Raw genomic sequence first — 13542 nt, 5'->3', positions numbered from 1 at the left:
ATCAGATGCCTCCCAGCCGTATCTACCTTTGGGGTATCGCCCGCTTCCGGGTCACTCTTTGATCGTAATCACCGATGCGCCAGAGGAACACCTGTTTTACGCACCCTGCGCGTCACCGATTTCTCGTCGAGATTCAACGCAACATGAGAGCCAATGTTCGGTCACTAATTACTCGCGCGGATACTCCCAGCTCGATAGGGGCACCGGTCCGTTTTAATGGTGTCTCCCAACGACCCAGATGATTGAGTGCAGGTAAGCCCTTGGAAGGACAAGATACAGCATTGCCTAGAAAGTTCATGTTGGGACAGGTTGGCAATGTGACTCATGGCCCAATCAGCGGCACTGACGGCTCCCAACTCCCAAACATCTGTTTGCGTCGCCGAAACTCAAAAAAGTCGGGCTGCCTTTCTCGAGCTGGAGGACACATGCACCCCTCCACATTTTGTCACTCGCGTGCACACCTCTGAGACTCCAGTCCTTATCAGCTATTTTCACTCATCATCGAGCTGGATATTTCCACTGCGAGACGGTGTCCGACTTTCACACACTGGTCTCCTCTGATTAGATGCCTTTCCACCTTGGTCCAGTGCTGACAGCAAGGTTGGCTTCAATAGACTCGGTGGTATCGGCAAACCCCAACTCAGTACAGAAAGCCCATCATTCACAATAGCAGGGCCGACCCGCATCTCGCAACAAAAGTCCGCGATCTTTGAGGTTTCCTATCCACCGTGTATGCTCGCTAACAAAACCCACGCCGCTGGAAAGGTCGTTTGGCGTAATAGATGAATGGCAAGACCAAACACTGCCATCCGACCTCGAAGATGCATCATCAATCTGCACAGCCTGCAGCCAGCGCGGAGCAAGACCATCAACAAGGATGGAATGCCTAAAGGCTAAGGCTAAAACTTGTCATGTTTCTCTGATACGCTAAGATTTCCACGGCCACCGCCAGTCCTTGTCCGGACTAGCGCATGCATCCTGGAAGCGGGGCCTGAAAATGCCCATCAGCAATGGCAGGGCGCTGTGGTCGAGAGGTGCCAGCCGCTTCCAGTAGTGGAGGGCGGCGCGCCCAGCAGGTCGAGGCCGCTACAGCAGCAAAAGTCTGGTGCGGTTTTCGGTGCGAGCCAGCCAGAGCGCAGGCATTCAACTTGGTCGCAGCAGCAGCTGAGTCGGACGGGTCGTGGACACACCAGCAGCAGCAGCGCAGGCTGCTTTTGCCAATCTCCTCCTCCAGTCCAGTCCTTCCTTCCCCCATCCATTCTCTCTCTTGCCCCCCGTCCTTCACTACGATTACTCGACCCTTTTTCTGATCAACACGTACTGGCGTGAACTCAGTTACTGCGCCGCTTCCTCTTCAACGATTCAAACTCTTCAATCATCGAAGCCTCACCATCCTCTCCCTCTCGTGAACCCATCGCGCACCGGCCCCTCCGTCCCTCGTTGAGCCACCCTCGAATCTCTTCGATCACGACGAAACTTGCGACGCAACGAACTTCTACACGCGCGCCTGATTTTAAAATTTCGACGCGCCATAGTCCAAGCGATCCACACCCGAGCAATCAACTCCCGTTACACGTTGAACCCCCCTTCCAAATCTGAACACTTGGTCTTCGTTCCTAGGTAACAGGGCTGGCGTCTCTTCGTGTCACGCTGCCCGTTGGCCTCGACAGTTTTACCGACTGTCGCCCTGGATTGCTTCTCGCTGCTCGCTCGTCGTGCATTCAATCGAGCTGGCGCGCTGACCTAGGCGTCGTCATGCCCTCAATAGCGCGTCGATAAGAAGCCACCGCCCCCCAATTTGAACGACAATCGTCCCGATATCGTGGCGACGATCCACCAGATGATGACTGACAGACCGGACACTCTCCCTCCGCCAGTCTCGATTCCTAGCCAAGTCGTCCCCATCCTCCCCCCCGGCCCAGTCGCTGAGGAGGACGAAACCACCCCAGTAGAGGTGGCTGAGGAAGAGCCGTACACTATCAAGTGTATTTGCAAATTCTCCGGCGATGATGGAAATACTATATACTGCGAGAAGTGCGACACGTGGCAGCACATTGAGTGCTTCTATCCCGAAAACCGAGCGGAGGCGATCCGCGAGGATTTTGCCCACGCTTGCGCAGACTGTCATCCTCGGCCGTTGGACCGCCAAAAGGCCTTCCTGCGTGCTACCCAATTGAAGAATGGCGTCGCTCCGTCGGCGCAGTCAGAGAAGAAGCCCAAACGCCCTCCTCCCAAATCTCAGAAGAAGAAGCTCAAGCCCGGGGATGGCTCGTCGAGTGACAGCAAGCGCAACGGCGGCATCAGCGATCATCAGCAGCAACCCGCGCCGAAGAAGCCGAAGACAGCGCATCGCTCGTCCCAATCTGTTGGATCACTGGCAGCTAAACGGAGCCCATCAATATCACAGGCGCGAGCGCAGCACGGACGACCGCCATCCCCCGCCAACAGCCCACCCAATCTACCCGAGGACTTCAGGATACATCACTATTCGCCGGCTTTCCAAGCTCTGTGGAAGACAGAGTTTGAAACAGTCCACGATAACACGTTCCAAGGCCTTGCGGTTCCTGGGGCATTGGCAAGATGGCTCCACGATGAACAGCTGATGCAATCCGAAGTTGGTCACAGCCGTGCTGAGGTGTTTCAAGACGCATCGTCCGAGTCGCTGAAGCGGAAGATGATGGATCATCAAGGGAAAATGCAAATCGCGTCGAAAGAACAGAATGTTGACGCAACAACCATGTTGCGCTGGCAATACATGACTACCCCAGTGGCCATTCAAAAAGAGGATCCTATTTTCGAACTCAACGGCGAGATTGGATTCCAGAAGGATTACTGTTCGGACCCGGAGAACCTGTGGAGTGATCTCTCATCACCTCTTCCCTATGTGTTCTTCCATCCGGTCTTGCCTCTTTTCATTGACACCCGGCACAAAGGATCGCAAGCTCGGTTCGTACGGCGGAGCTGTCGACCAAATGCTCAGCTGGACACTCTTCTCATTGACGGGTCTGAATACCAGTTCTGGCTTATCGCCGACCGGACAATTGCACCCAATGAACAGATCACACTTCCCTGGGATTTCCGACTGGACAAGAGTGTAGGCTCGCGATGGCTGCACCTCTTGGGGCTCAGCGACGACGACGCCTCTCGATCAGACGAGCCTGAGATGAGCGAGATTGAGTACAACGCGATATCAAACTGGATCGACCGCATCCTGTCGGAATATGGCGGTTGTGCGTGCGACCTGGAGAACAATTGTGCCTTTGCTAGATTTCATCGCCTCTATCTCTACAGCAAGAATCCGCCGAGGACCATGGGCAAGAAGAAGCAACGGAAGCATCGGACCCAAGCGATCTCCCCCACGAGCACTGGCCAGGCCAGCCGGGCCGCAAGCGAGGGCCACGGCGAAGACGACACGCGGTCCCAGACCGACATATCGCGCAGCAAACCATCGAGCCGAGACCCTACCCCTGCCCGACAAGGCTCTCTCGATCAGAACCGCATCCTCACCGAACCAACCGACCGAGACAAGCGCAAAGTGGCCATGGTGGAGGACTCATTCCGCCGCATGGAGCAACAGCAGCCCGCTCGGAAAAAGAAACGTGTTTCTGATGGGACTTCGACCTCATCCAAGTCGAACCGAAACGGCTCGACATCGAATTACAAGGATGCCGGGACGGGAGGGAGCAAGAACGGCTCACCAACTGCTGCCAACTCGCCTCAGCTCCCCAACGGCTCGAAAAGACGGACGTCATCACACCACCGTTCTCGGCAGGCATCAGATGCCCCTAGACCTGTCTACTGCAGCACTGGGACGCAGACTGACCCCGTCGAGGACGATTGGTTCAGCAAACCGCCGGCCCAGCCGCGCAAACGCGTCATTTCTTTGGCAAAGCGACTATTGCAGAATCGGAAATTGTGCAAGCTCGAGAATGAGAGACGACGCCGGGAGCCATTGACACCCCGGACGTCCTCAGGCTCTGCAATGGAGGTTGAGCTACCGAACGGCATCAAAGCGTCCACGGGCGCAGAGACCGCGTCATCAGCCACGTCACAATTCGAGGACACGCACATGAGCGACGCCCACGGCAATTCGAGTCCAGCCAGTGAGGACAGTTCGAAGAAGAAGACACCAGATCTTCGAGTGCAAATGCCACCCGTCCCGGCTTTCGACAATACCGGTCTCCGGCCCGTCAGCGATACGGCACCTGCCTCCGCCTCCAGCACGGCTCAATCTCCCCTCTCCGCATCTAGCCTTCCAACCCCCTTCCTCACAGGTGGTATGAATGGCTTCGTCCAACCGTCGCCTGCCAAGAAGAAGCTGAGCTTAAGCGACTACACGAGAAGGTCAAAAGCGGCAAGCAAAGTGACGGGGGACGCGATCACTGTCCGGTCGACGTTGTTGAGCCCGGCGGAGACAAAGGTGGAGATTGTCATGGACGATGTGATGAGCGAGGCAAAGCCTACCACAGACTCGACTCTGGTCCCAATCAAGGACCAATGAACGAATAGTGCGACGGCCTGTTGGTTTTGTCAGGAATGTGTTTGGTCGATTTACACGGAAAATCTTGGACGGCGGAGTTGGGGGCGTACAGGACAGAATTAAATGGACACGACTGGCACGTCGGGGATTCTTTTCATCGAAGACACGAGGGGTGTCCTGGCGTTCGGTACGATACAAAAAGCTGGAAGACGTCTTGTCGCACGAATCGATGTTTACTTGGCTTGGTCCCTCCTGTTTTGCTCAAATGCATGAGGTGTGCGGCGGCCATGGAGTCCAACTTTTCTTAATTTTTTTTTGGTTGCAAGGGAAAGAGAGAGATGCCCAGGGTCGGGCTTTTGCCTTTTTGTTCTCGAGGCGAGGCGATACCCCTGGCGTTGCGAGGGACAGTCCTCTTGCTGATGATTACCACTACTGCTACTACTTTACTCATGGAAACTTCTCATGTACTTATATAGTGGGCTCCGTGGGCAGCTAGCCACCAAGTCATCTTCATGTCTTATTGGGAAGACATGCAGTTATGATCAGACATTGTACAACTCTTCGCAAAGTGGCTCATTTCTGTTCTGCGCCTGTCTGCGCGCTAGATTCTCTATACTTAGTATATACATGTATAAGCGACCGTGCGCTCCTACTTGCTTGCTGTGGCGCCATCATTTGTCGACAGCGGTGCCCCAGTTGTCTTCCTTAAAGACGAGTAGGGCAAGCCTGTGCCTCACAAACAGGCCGAACAGGCCCACTGCGGCCTGGAACATGGTGACCTCCCAGGCCAGACGATCCTCCCGGAGCGGGCCCCTCCAGACGAGCCACAGGTTGAGGATGGTGAAGTTGGAGGTCTCGGTGAAGAGACCATCCTTGTCGTAGGTGATGGCGACCAGCTTGACCCGGGCCATGAGGCGCAGGCCCCGCGCGACGAGAGGATGCGGCTGGCGGTCGGGGGACCAGGGCGTGGTCGAGGGCTCGAGGAGGCCGGTCCGCGCGTTGAACCTGGGCAGGCGGTGGCGGGGGCAGGGGAGGAGCCCAAAGACCTGGGGGCAGGAGTATAGGAAGTTGAAGATCTGGGGGACGAGGAGGAGGCCGAGTGTCTTGGAGAAGTGGCCGAGGATGCCGACGACGGCAAAGACCATGCCGGAGAAGTAGCAGTAGGTGTCGCCGACGAAGACGCGGGCGGGATACCAGTTGTGGACGAGCAGCGCGGCGGAGACGCCGATCCAGGGGAGGAGGAGGTAGAGGGAGAAGAGGTGGGAGTCGGTGGCGGGGTGCGGGTAGGGGGTAAGGAGGTAGAGGGCGTCGTTGAAAGCGAGGAGGAGGGCGATGACGAGGCATTGGGAGACCTCGATGCCGTTGATGCCGGCGAGCATGTTGATGCTCTGGGGGCAGAACATGGCGACGCAGGCCATATAGAGGTAGTAGAGAGGCCCCAGGTCGAAGAGCTCGCCGAGGTAGGGCTGGAGCTGGATGGGCAGGACGATGGATGTGACGTCAAAGTCGACAAAGTAGACGACGAGGAGGGGAATGGAGGCGAGGCCGGGAATCCACCACTTGTGTCGCCAGCGAATGTCAAAGAGGTCGTCGCCGATGCCGAGGAGGGCGATGGTCTGGAGGGAGATGATGGCGCCGAGGTAGGAGGCGAGCTTGTTGTGGGGGAAGCGGTGGAGGAAGCGGCCCTGGTTGACGTGCTCGAGGTGGAGGACGACGTCCCTGTTGCCGCCGCCGCTGGTGGCAGCGACAATGTCCTTGTAGAAGGGGAAGGGGACGAAGACGATGACGGCGAGCAGGTAGACGACGGCGCAGATGGCGCCCATGCACTCGGGCAGCAGGGGCCGGCTGGTCTTGCCCATGTCGTGGCCGCTGAAGCCGGCCTGGATGAAGCGGGGGCCGAGCCAGCGGATCATGGCGTAGGCGAGGGCGAAGGCGAGGAGGGAGAGGGCGAGAGAGGCGATGAGGGGCTCGCCATCGCCTTGGAAGGTGTTGGCGATGATGAGGAGGGATGCGCCGGAGAGGGCGAGGAGGGAGAGGGTCTCGTTGCGGGAGAGCTCGTTGCGGATGGGGACGGCCATCTTGGCGGAGGTGCTTTGGCAATCGAAAGAAAGTGAATCGAATCGCGAAAGGAGGGGTGGTGGTCGAGTGAGGTCGTGGTTGAGTGTTTGGCGATGGAGGCGGGGGGTCTATCGGGTTGAGCGCATTGTGATTGTGGAGGGTCGCACAGCGCAATGAGCTCTGTTTGTGTGTCGCGGGAATGTGGTGGCACGACCTGCGCAATCGCGAGGTGAGGTGAAGCTGAGGAGGCTGGTCGATGTGGGTGGGCGTGGTGGTGAAGATGAAGTTGGTCGACACGTTGATGACACGTCTGCACGTGTTTGCAATTCAAGTGCCGGTCCGCAGATGCCATGTCACTGTCAGTGCCAGTGGTGGAGGTTTCAGGGGTCCAGCGACTCCAGTCCTGCCTGGTCCAAGCTCCCGCCCTCAGCCTCATCAGTCTCCTCGTCGCTCCATGTCGATGGTCACCTCACGCTCTCACCCGCGAGCCGGTCATTGAGAAGATCATAGCATGCTGCATTTTCGCATCAGTCATTCATCACTGCAGTCCCTTTATTCCATCCCGACGTCGATTAGGCGGCCAAAGATGATCCGGCCGCAACCCTCACCGGCTTTCGGGTCCCATGCTGGGCATGCACCATTGCACGTACAGAGACACGCCCACTTAATTATCTCCGGTTGTTTCCTCGCGAGTGTTCCAACGGACGGGTCAATTTACTCAAAGCGGCCTGCATGTGTACGACGTCTCGATGGGCGCCGACTGCTGCGCGTCTGACCTCCCATTCATCGAGTGACGGCAGCTCCAAATCACACTATGGACAGATCTATCCTCACCAGAGTGCGACGCCCTCTGACTACTACGGACTCATCAATGCTGCTGAAACCCGCCGAAGCGCAAAAACGAAGCGGCCATGGCGTGCATGAGGCCGACAGATCACCGGCTTCAGATATCCGGATCTCCATCCCCAACTGCTATCCGCAATGCCGCATGCAAGCGCCCCCCCCCATCCCCCATCCCATCCCCTACCTACGGTCCTACAGGTCAATGTCATTCTCGCCCTTTATTACGCCGTCTCCGGTCCTCGCTGCCGCTCAATTAATAATGCTCTGGCCCAGTAAACGATGCTCACTCTCTCATCCTCTCTCCCCGCAGAAAACGACCCCCAATCCTGAGCGGCTGCTGTACTTAATCCATCGACGCCCTGTACTCCTTGGCATTATGGTGCTGCATGCTCTACTTGTGCCTATCCTGCCATCGACTTCACCATGACCCCTCGTGAATCCGACGAAAAGCCCGTGGACGAGGCCGCTGCCACTCAGCACACCGACACCTACGACGACAAAGGCATGGGCTCAGCGTCGATATCTGTAGACGCCATGGACGACAGCCACGGCAAGGAAGCTGTGGAGGACCCCAGCCAACATGACTATGACATGGAAGCACAAGACCATGTTGACGTTGAACGTGTCGAGAGCCACACACATCGAAGTGTCCTCTCGCGCCTGTCACGCACGACCAGTGCACCAAGAGCACCAGTGGCTCCCACCGTCCTCCCCCTGATGGACCTGGACAAGGGCATCGTCGGCTGGGAGTCGCAGGATGACCCGGCCATGCCACTCAACTGGGCCCAGAGCCGCAAGTGGTCCGTCACCATCATGCTGGCCTGCATCACCTTCATGACCCCCTTTGCCTCGTCCATCCTGGCACCCGCGATCCAGTTCCTCGCTGAAGACTACAACGTGTCCAGCCTCACCAAGGCGTCCATGCCCGTCAGCATCTTCCTGCTCGGGTACGCTGTTGGACCGCTCTTCCTCTCCCCTCTCTCCGAGATATACGGTCGCCACATTGTGCTCACATCGGCGAGTGCCTACTTTTGCGTCTGGCTCATTGGCTGCGCACTCGCGCCGAGTATTGACACGCTCAGCTTCTTTCGCTTCATGTGCGGTGTCGGCGGCTCGGCGTGCCAGACCATCGGCGGCGCCGTGATCGCCGACGTCTTCCCCGTCCATCAGCGCGGCCGCGCCATGACCATATGGATGATGGGACCCATGGTTGGCCCGACGATTGGGCCCGTCATCGGCGGGTTTACCGCCCAGACCATAGGCTGGCGCTGGGGTAGCTGGATCACCTTCATCCCGGCTACGATTGTGGTCGTCGTCATGGCCATCTTCAACAGCGAGACGAATCACCAGGTGCTGATCAAACGCAAGACACTGAAGCTGCGAAAAGAGCTGAATCGTCCGGAGCTGCGGAGCTGCTACGTGGACCCAGACGCGCCCGTCATCACTAATGGACGTATCCTCCTGAACGGCCTGGTGCGGCCCATCAAGATGCTCTTCACCAGCGTCATCATCTTCGCTGTCAGCTTGTACATTGCCTTTGTGTACGGCTGTCTGTACCTGCTCTTCAACACAATTCCCATGGTCTTTCAGGGCGCCTACGGGTGGTCCATTGGCGTGACCAGTCTGGTCTACTTCAGCCTGCTCATCGGCTACGCCATCAGTCTCTCCATTTTTTCGGTTCTCTCCGACAAAACCGTCGTGCGCATGACGACCGCTAACAACGGGGTCTACCAGCCCGAGTTCCGACTACGAGATTGCATCTATTTCGCCCTCATCCTGCCTGTGACCTTTTTCTGGTACGGCTGGAGCGCGGCCGAGAAGACGCACTGGATTGTGCCGACGCTGGGCATCATCCCCTTTGGCATCGGCTGCATCGGCGTGTGGATGCCCATCCAGGCCTACATTGTCGATGCGTATCCGCAGTTTGCCGCCAGTGGGCTGGCTGCCTTCTCCGTGCTACGCTGTACCGTCGCGGCCTTTCTGCCCTTGGCTGGCCCGGCCATGTATGAGGAGCTGGGCGTCGCGTGGGGGTCCTCGCTCCTGGGGTTCATCGCCGTGGCTATGATACCGATCCCCACGGTCATTTTTAAGTATGGCAAGACGCTCAGGGAGAGATATCCTCTGGACTTGTGATGCGGTGGGGACGTGGTCGAGGCTGGAGCGTGAATGTCATCCGATGTGGTCACAGAGCTCACATTGCTGTCACCTCTGGAAGATTCGATTCACTTCCGCTCACTCTTTGTTTTTCTCTCATCCGTGTGCGCCTCTTCTACCCCTTCCTCTCCTCTTTCCTCTTCTCAGGCTTCCCTCCTTCTCACCACAACATTTCGACCCGCCAGGCCTCTCCCGAGCGTGAATCCGCCTGGAGCCAAACTTCGAACTTATTTGGGGGGTTCTATGCTATTGGCACTCGTGCCATTGTGCTACGATACAAGACTTGGTTTCCAATCTCAACTGCAGCCTCGCGCAAGGTCATCCTGAAGGTATGGCAGCAAGTCATGGATAGTCTGCTCTACTTTGCTAACAGCACGAAGGCGGCTGAGAATCTTTCGCCATGCCTCCCCCAACACTAGCTCCGCCCACGGATGATGACTGGCGAGAATGCCTTTTTATACGTGCACTTTGGGCTCTTCGGGTTGTGGAACGCGACGACGCTGTGACCGGAACGATAATCGTCGACTTGGACGAAGACTTTGTGATTCCTGCTGGGAAGCACAGCATCGTCGCCATCGCTGAGCGACGTGACCATTCAATCCATCCTATATCAGCAATCGCGGACGAAGTGCGTCCGTGTCACCGATTCGAAGCACATTGCTTTTTCCCGGTATTCCCTCTTGACTGGGCCTCGGTTGCCGTCATGCATGTCGACTTGGACAACGACGTTGTCCTCCCTGCCGGAAAGCACACCATTCTTGCCGTTACCCGCGGCGGTGACTATGCCACCAATGCCGCGTCAAATCTCGCTGAGACCGATGCGAATGATGGTAGTGTGTCTGAGGAAACAGTCACTGATGGTCAGAATCCGATCTACACCCCTGGCTCCAACATGAGCTGTGCCAGCGATGCAGTAGCAGCGGCTAGTGCACCAGCTAATCCTCAGAATCACGTCCCGATTGCGGATATCGCTGCTCTTGTCGAATCGCTCAACGCTTCTGAATGCCTTCCCCTCTGCTGGAAAATGCTCATTGGCAAATTGACCTTTCGCCTGGAAGGTACACGTGATTCCAATGGGAGATCCGACTACACCCACGCCGAGCTTTTTACAGTCATTGCCCAGGCCGCAACTGAAGCACACACTGGATGGACATGGCTCTACCCGATTATCCACCGCACAACCCGAACTCCGATGTGGTCGGCTGATGATTCGACCTTTGCAGATGATCTTCATGGTGCACAGGAGATGCTGCAAAAGTTCAAGACATGTTTGCTCCATTTTCGTGGCATAGAAGTCTCTATTGACACGTTCGAGCGTTACGGCCTCTGGTCAATTGATTTTCTTGCGTCGGGGAGCGGCAAATCTGCATTTGCCGTAAGCCTGCTAGGTTTTTGGCCGCATCTGAAGCCGTCCATGTTTCTCCGAGACGATAAGGGTTCGTCTCGGCCGGTCCATGATTCTGTATCGAAGGGATTGGGTCGGTTCATGGAAGTTTTTACCCATGCAGTCAGAGAAGTGTTGCCACTTGTGCAGAAAACAGTCATTGCAGGTATCATACACGATGAGGAACAAATGACCGAGGCCGTCTTGGCGGCTGGGCATGTATTCGCGGAGCTCATGGATCTGGCATACGTCCGTAACCGGATGCACAAGGATAGGTAGGCTCCACGAAATCTTTTCGTATCTTTCACCCAGAAGAGCAGTTGGAGATCATGAACAAACGTGGCTTGGTCGCAGAACACGGGTATTTGATGCCATACATAGCACATGACAAAACAATCGCAAGGGTCCTCAGAAAAGAATTCTGCTCTGAACCAAAAGTCTCCACTAATGCTCTCTGTCCTACTCTTGCGACGCCCACTCACGCAGGTCCTTCTTCTTGATCTTGCCCGTGCTCGTCTTGGGCAGCTCCTTGACGACGACGACCTCCCTGGGTACCATGAAGCGACTGATCCGACTCGAGTTCTTGGCCCATGCAATAATGTCCTCGCCCTTGACGCTCTTCCCCTCCTTGACCGTGATGAACGCTTTCGGCCGCTCGCCCCATTGCTCGTCCGGGACGGAGACGACACCTGCCTCGAGAACATCTTCGTGCTCCACGAGCATACTTTCCAGCGCCACGCTGGAGATGTTCTCCCCGCCGGAAATGATGATGTCCTTGGCCCGGTCAAAGATTTGGGCGCTGCCGTCGGGGTGCCACACGGCGAGATCCCCGGAATGGAGCCAGCCACCGTCAAACAGCTTCTTGGTCGCCTCTTCGTCCTTGTAGTAGCCCTTTGCACAGATGTTGCCGGAGAAGATAATCTCACCCACTTCAGCACCGTTCTTGGCGACGTCAATAAGCACGCCGGGTGGCTGCTCGGGCTTGATGACGCGGATGGGCAGGGAGACGATGAAGCCGTGACCTTGACGAGCCATCTTGGCATACTTCTCCTGGGCCGAGAGGTCATCCCACGAAGGCATGGGATATGACTTTGTGATGGGGCCGTAGGTTTCTACCACCGGTCAGTTAAATGACTTGCTTTGGGGAGCTTGTTCGTCTTACCCGTCAAGCCATACACGTGCACTGGTTTCAGATTCAGATTTGACTGCGCTGGTCAGTATATGTCGTTGCAGCAGAGGGAGACTGGGGCTACCATTTGCTCAAACAGATGCCCGCTAGGGGGGCTTGCTGCTACCGTCACCCGGACTTCCTGCTCGAGCCTCTCGGCTTCCTTGGCGGCCACAAGCAAAGTGTTGACTGTCGGTGCGGCGTTGAAGTGCGTAATCTTTTGCTCCTTTAGGAGTTTCCATATGAGTGGATAGTCGATTTTCCTCAGGCAGACGTTGAGTCCTCTCACAGAGACGACGGCCCAGGGGAATGTCCACCCGATGGCGTGAAACATGGGCAAAGTCCATAGATATCGACAGCGCCCGGCGCTGAGGTTTGACTCAATGACGTTGCCGAGTGCAGCGAGGTAGGCTCCTCGGTGGGTGTACATGACTCCCTTGGGACGGCTGGTGGTCCCGGATGTGAAGGGGATGGCGAGCATCGAGTCCTCATCCGTGGCGTGGCATTGCAGGCCGGTCCAGCCATGGAGGTTCGCAGTGCGAGCATGCTCGAGGCCCTGTTGGAGGGCCTGGTCATATGGTCCAGTGTCGGCATCCGTATCCTAAACAGTCAGTTTCATCTTCCCGGCGCCATGTCCATGGGCCACCCACCGTGTCTACCAAGAATGGCACTTTTTGGTTGCTTTTCCGAAAGTAGTCCAAGAGATGCACAAACTCCTGATCGACAATGATGCAATCAACCTCTGCAAACTCAAAGATGTATGCGATGTCTTCCTCCTTCAGACGATAATTGGCCGGAACGATGACACCTCCCGCGGCAACGATGCCATAGATAGCCTCGAGGAACGCTGGCGTGTTGGGTGCCAATACTCCCACGCGTCTGTAGCCGTGACTCTGGAGATAGTACGCCAGCCCCCGCGTGCGCTCGGAGAATTCAGCATACGTCCGGCTTAGCGGGACGTTGTTAGCCGTGACATGATAGATGGCTTGAGCATCAGGTTCGATGGCCGCTGCGCGCTCCAGGAAAAATGTGGGCGAGAGGTGGTGGAGGTGTGGCGCATCGGAGGGTGTCGTCTTTGAACTTGTGAGATGGCCCAAGATGGACTTGAGGCGTGAGGGCGCGCCGGACATTATGGCGATGAGTCGTACCTGAAAGAGTACCTCGGCGGGCGAGAGCAAGAGCAAGACATGACGACGGCCAGGGCGCGCTTGGGGTTTTATGGAGTCATGAACACAGGGGTCGGCTGAGTGAGTGTGGAGGAGGACTCAAGAGGAGAGAGAAGACTGGGGACCGAGCAACAACCGGCGCGGATCCGTTACCCCGACTTGTGTCTACGTACCCCGCAGGGTGCAGGGAGCCGATTCTGGGGAACGATTGTCACGAGAAATTGGCTTGGGTTCTTAGCGGAGGATGGGAGTGTGTCCTCAAGTCAAGAATGCTGGGAGAATGCTAGCT

At 56.9% G+C, this 13542-nt stretch overlaps 5 protein-coding genes across 5 annotated transcripts; 3 read left to right on the top strand and 2 right to left on the bottom strand.

Annotated features, from left to right (window-relative positions):
• Positions 1-1547: 1547 nt before the first annotated feature.
• Positions 1548-4605, top strand: F5Z01DRAFT_164755 (uncharacterized protein). The gene has a single exon (XM_046257846.1). It carries the CDS (start codon positions 1841-1843, stop codon positions 4499-4501), a length of 2661 nt encoding a protein of 886 aa, XP_046117299.1. The 5' UTR covers positions 1548-1840; the 3' UTR covers positions 4502-4605.
• Positions 4606-5037: 432 nt separating this feature from the next.
• F5Z01DRAFT_165368 (glycosyl transferase family 4-domain-containing protein) lies at positions 5038-6803 on the bottom strand. Its single transcript, XM_046257848.1, has 2 exons — positions 5134-6803; positions 5038-5081 (listed from the first exon to the last, which is right to left on the bottom strand). Exon 1 carries the CDS (start codon positions 6556-6558, stop codon positions 5152-5154), a length of 1407 nt encoding a protein of 468 aa, XP_046117298.1. The 5' UTR covers positions 6559-6803; the 3' UTR covers positions 5038-5081; positions 5134-5151.
• Positions 6804-7972: 1169 nt separating this feature from the next.
• On the top strand, positions 7973-9514 carry F5Z01DRAFT_623918 (major facilitator superfamily domain-containing protein; the record flags this gene model as incomplete). Its single annotated transcript, XM_046261349.1, has 1 exon — positions 7973-9514. The coding sequence occupies one exon, from the start codon at positions 7973-7975 to the stop codon at positions 9512-9514; it is 1542 nt and encodes a 513-aa protein (XP_046117297.1).
• Positions 9515-9724: 210 nt separating this feature from the next.
• On the top strand, positions 9725-11336 carry F5Z01DRAFT_164749 (uncharacterized protein). The gene has a single exon (XM_046257845.1). It carries the CDS (start codon positions 9936-9938, stop codon positions 11196-11198), a length of 1263 nt encoding a protein of 420 aa, XP_046117296.1. The 5' UTR covers positions 9725-9935; the 3' UTR covers positions 11199-11336.
• Positions 11337-11378: 42 nt separating this feature from the next.
• On the bottom strand, positions 11379-13217 carry F5Z01DRAFT_637624 (uncharacterized protein; the record flags this gene model as incomplete). The annotated part of the gene is made up of 4 exons (XM_046262301.1): positions 11379-12031; positions 12082-12124; positions 12173-12688; positions 12738-13217. 4 exons carry the CDS (start codon positions 13215-13217, stop codon positions 11379-11381), a joined length of 1692 nt encoding a protein of 563 aa, XP_046117295.1.
• Positions 13218-13542: the final 325 nt, after the last annotated feature.

Source organism: Emericellopsis atlantica, assembly GCF_019669845.1.
Source record: "Emericellopsis atlantica unplaced genomic scaffold F5Z01scaffold_17, whole genome shotgun sequence".
NCBI classification, from domain to species: domain Eukaryota; kingdom Fungi; phylum Ascomycota; class Sordariomycetes; order Hypocreales; family Bionectriaceae; genus Emericellopsis; species Emericellopsis atlantica.
The sequence above is the reverse complement of the archived record's forward strand: the minus strand, read 5'-3'. Positions and strand labels throughout refer to the sequence as shown.